At 42.7% G+C, this 4810-nt stretch overlaps 1 protein-coding gene across 1 annotated transcript; it reads left to right on the forward strand.

The window, feature by feature from the left end:
- The first annotated feature begins 561 nt into the window (after positions 1–561).
- On the forward strand, positions 562–1710 carry LOC608876 (40S ribosomal protein SA-like). Its single transcript, XM_038579301.1, is given in 3 exon segments — positions 562–1282; positions 1469–1688; positions 1691–1710. Coding segments are annotated over 3 exon segments (858 nt in total). The 5' UTR covers positions 562–664.
- Positions 1711–4810: the final 3100 nt, after the last annotated feature.

The following is a 4810-nucleotide window of genomic DNA, read 5'->3' on the forward strand; positions in this document are numbered from 1 at the left end:
ACAGAGTTGAAGAAATCTTGCAGGACATTATAACAAAACAAAGAGAAAAGAATAGGAGAAAAAAGAAAAAAAGAAAAGAAAGAAAACTAGAGGATTATGGAGGATTCATACAATTAAAAGGGTTTCCAGAAAGAAAAAAACAAGGAAGGGATGCCTGGGTGGCTCAGCAGTTGAGCGTCTGTCTTTGGCTCAGGGGTGATCCCGCATCAGGCTGCCTGTGAGGAGCCTGCTTCTCCCTCTGCCCGTGTCTCTGTCTCTCTCTGTGTGTCTCTTGTAAATAATAATAAAGTCTTTAAAAAATAGAAATATTTGGCTCTGTGGAGTAAGTAGATTATGGAAACAGAGAAGAAGATGTCTAAGAAGGGTGAGAGCAGAGAAACTGATGCTTGGTCACATGGGGATGGAAGTAGTAATTAGCTATGAAATCAGAATACAGTTTCAAATGACAGAAAAAAAAAAAGCATGGGTTTACGTTACAGAACCCTAGAAGATTTTGAAAGATGTGAACATAGTGGGAAAGCAGGCAGGACTGAATTATTTTTTAAATTGAGAAAATTTGCCTTTCTGCGCTACCCAGGGAAGGGTCCATACGGCGTTGTTTTGCGTTCCCATCGTAACTTAAAGGGAAACTTTAACAATCTCCGGAGCCCTTGATGTTCTGCAAATGAAGGAGGAGGATGTCCTCAAATTCCTTGCAGCAGGAACCCACTTAGGTGGCACCAACCTTGACTTCCAAATGGAACAGTACATCTACAAAAGGAAAAGTGATGGTATCTACACCATAAATCTGAAGAGAACCTGGGAGAAGCTTCTGTTGGCAGCTCGTGCCATTGTTGCCATTGAAAACCCAGCTGATGTCGGTGTTACATCATCCAGGAATACTGGCCAGCGAGCTGTGCTGAAATTTGCTGCTGCTACTGGAGCCACTCCTATTGCTGGCCGCTTCACTCCTGGAGCCTTCACTAACCAGATCCAGGCAGCCTTCCCAGAGCCAAGGCTTCTGGTGGTTACTGATCCCAGGGCTGACCACCAGCCTCTCACAGAGGCATCTTACCTTAACCTGCCTACCATTGCTCTGTGTAACACAGACTCTCCTCTGCGCTACGTGGACATTGCCATCCATTGCAACAACAAGGGAGCTCACTCAGTGGGTCTGATGTGGTGGATGCTGGCCCGGGAAGTCCTGCGCATGCTTGGCACCATTTCCCGTGAGCACCCATGGGAAGTCATGCCTGATCTCTACTTCTACAGAGATCCTGAAGAGATTGAAAAGGAAGAACAGGCCGGGGATCCCTGGGTGGCGCAGTGGTTTAGCGCCTGCCTTTGGCCCAGGGCGCGATCCTGGAGACCCGGGATCGAATCCCACGTCGGGCTCCCGGTGCATGGAGCCTGCTTCTCCCTCTGCCTGTGTCTCTGCCTCTCTCTCTCTCTCTCTGTGACTATCATTAAAAAAAAAAAAAAAGAACAGGCCGCTGCTGAAAAGGCTGTAACTAAGGAGGAATTTCAGGGTGAATGGACGGCTCCAGCTCCTGAGTTCACTGCTACTCAGCCTGAAGTTGCAGACTGGTCTGAAGGCGTGCAGGTGCCCTCTGTGCCTATTCAGCAGTTCCCTACTGAAGACTGGAGCGCTCAGCCAGCCACTGAAGATTGGTCTGCAGCTCCCACTGCTCAGGCCACTGAATGGGTAGGAACACCACTGAGTGGTCTTAAGCTGCTCTTCCACAGAAGGAACAGAATGGAAATAAGGTTGACGGAAAATAAACAGTTTCTAAAAATAAAAAATAAAAAAAAATTGAGAAAATTTACTGGGAGGATATCAGGAGATTGCAAATTGTTGAGTGTTCTGCTTAATCATCACACTAGCTTTTTGGCTATTGATAAATATAACCATAACATAGGAGAAATTTCAATATTCATTGCTGCCTAAGAAGGGCTGGTAAGTAGTCAAGGGTCCGTGCTTGTGTTCACAGAAAGGTGGTGGGTGTGCATGTTAGCGTGCACATATGCACACTCAGGGAAACTAACAAGCAACAGCAAGGTAGAACCACACTAAAGAGAAACATGGCAGGTTTTTATTCCTAGATATGAATTTGGGGAGTAAGAACAGCAAGAAGTACAGTAAGAAGTCTTGAGAGGAGCCTTCAAGACCAGAGGGCCCTCTAGTCCCTCTGCTTATCCAGAGAGGCTAGGTCCCTAGCATTCTAGTTGCCTTCTTTCTCCATTCCTGCCCCACTGGTGGGCAAATGCTGTGGGAGAGACACAGCACAGTTGGAGCCACTGCGAGTTGTCCTTCCATATTTGATGAGCCTTTAATGCTTTCTGTTTCCCTAATCTGCATTTTCTCTTGTGTCTTCATAGGGACTGTTGTATATTTCCTTCATTCTCTGACACCTCCCTTTTTTTCTTAGTATTGGAAAATAACTCCACTTTCTAGTTTATGAAGAAAAGTGCCAACGTAAACTTTTATTTTCCCTACGCTTCTATATTGCCATCTGTGTATTGATGATTCTAGGTCTCTAATTACATCCCATGTCTCCTGAACCTGAGTTCTATAGATGCTTCGAACTTAGCTGAACTTACTCACCTTGCCACCCCTTGTGATCAGCACCCTATAAACAATACTCAAGCCAGGATCCTAGGAAGGGATCATGCTTGATGTCTCCCTGTCTCTAAAACCATGTCCCCTCCCCTTCACTGCCATATCCCATTAGACCAATCACCAGTTCTAGTCAGTTCTGCTTTCTTACTATTTCTCTTCAGCTTTTTTGTCCCTTGATGACTCTGACCGAGTCTTTCCCAGCTCCGATCCATTTTCCCAGACTGCCTGTAAATGATTTTTCTAAAGTAGAATTCTGTTCCCTTTTTGTTCTGTAGATTCTAGCTGTGGGTCCTCTGTTGCACTCAGGAAAGTCCCAAGTCCCAAACTTTTAGTGTTCAAGGATCTTGTGGTTCAACACTGCTCACCTCACCAGAATCCTCTATTGCCACTTCCTCCCTTCCCAGACTTAATGCCTTCCTTAAGGATATACGATCCAGGGCTTAGGAGTTCTCTGGAATGCTTATTTAAAATACAAAGTCCTGGGCTCCAGATTCTGAGATGGTACATGGGTTTTAGGGCTCGGGAAGCTGCATTGCAACAAGCTGGGTGACTCATGTGGAGGTGGCCCTTGGGCCCACCTGGAGAAATTCTGCTGCTCAGGCTGAATGCAGGATTCTTTCTCCAAGCTTCATGCTGCTAACCTCTAACATTTCCATGTGCTACGTTCATTACCTGGAATTTCCTTCCCATTTTTTGCCTTCTGCCTTCCTTATCTCCATCCCTACGTGGTTTTTATCCCTCTCTTCTACACTGCAGTTTACAAGTGGGGTCTACTGGGAAACCTCATCACCTCTTCAATTGTTAGTGAGTAAACTCCCTTTCTTTGTACATGCTAAGAAATTTATTATGCTGTCACTACCTGTTCACTGTTTTCTCCTGTATGAGCTGATGAGTTCCTTATGGGCTCGCCCTCAATTCGTGATTCTTCCAAACCTGACATTTTAAAAAGAATGACAGTACTGCACTAAGGCCATTAAGCCCTATTTCCTGGCAGCACAAATACCACAGAAGTGGCATGGCAACCTCCTTCTATCCTTTGTCCAACATATTATCAAGGGTGAATTTCCCTTAGCTTCAGTTATATAGCATGTTGACCTTGCTTAGGGAGAAGCATGGAAACATCCCACAATAAGTTCACTTAAGGAGATGATGAGCTTCTTTGTAAATATATTTTTAAATTGAATTCTTATTTTCCCATGGTAGTAAATAGAAATGAAAAGAAGATCTTAAATCATTTAGGGTACTTTCTGTATTTGTAGGTTCCTATTGGAAGAGGGGAATGCTTCTGAGAATAGCTAAACTTATTGGCAACAGCATGAAAAAGATGATTCGTTTTTGAGCTTTCAGGCAAGAATACTGATGAATTAAAAAGCCTAAGTAAGAAAAGCCTGGCAAGAAAACCAGATTTAGTTCAAAAATTATAATAGTATGGGCTAAGTTGCCATCCATGCTTTTAGCCATCCAGGATAGAAGTAATTTTCCCTCAAGCTTAATTTTGAATTGTTTAAAACTTTTTCTTCCCCATAAGACAGGAAATAATTATGTGACTCTCAACATTCTTGTATTTATTATCAACATATCTTACCCACTCCTACCAGGCAGTGTGTCAGATTTGTGTAATCAGTAATGATCTTAGGTTGTGTCAATTGAGGTGTTATATAGAGTTTGGAAATCAGAGAGTCTTCACTTAGTATTCTCCCCTAGGGTGTATGCAGCTTATTGCTTTATTGATGTTACTGTTAGGTGGGAAAGAACTTTAAATGTGTCATAGATTGGATTTTAATGAGAAAAATAAAGTCAAAGAAAAGGGAGTGACTGAATGCACCATCAGGATTTTATGGGAAACATTCGCTGGTCTCATTTGATTTTGTTTACTGCATCAACTGCACCATGTCTCAGGCATATTTTGTTCATATATAATTTGTGAAGTATGTTTTGATGCATGGCCCTATTCTGGTGACTTTCTCCAAAGTATTCTTTTTTATTTCTCCAATATAAGCATTCGCACTTAACACGCTTCTCTATAGTCTTTATGGATACACTATATTTTTTGTGGCTTTTTTGGTCAGATAAATCTACAGGAAGTATTTACCATTATATTTGTATCATGCCGTTAGAAAAATATATGCACAGTGAATGCTTTTATTCATAGGATGTTGATCACTAATCAGTACCTATACAAGACCCAGAACAACGCTGACAAGTAACTTC

Source organism: Canis lupus, chromosome 29 (assembly GCF_011100685.1).
Source record: "Canis lupus familiaris isolate Mischka breed German Shepherd chromosome 29, alternate assembly UU_Cfam_GSD_1.0, whole genome shotgun sequence".
NCBI lineage: Eukaryota > Metazoa > Chordata > Mammalia > Carnivora > Canidae > Canis > Canis lupus.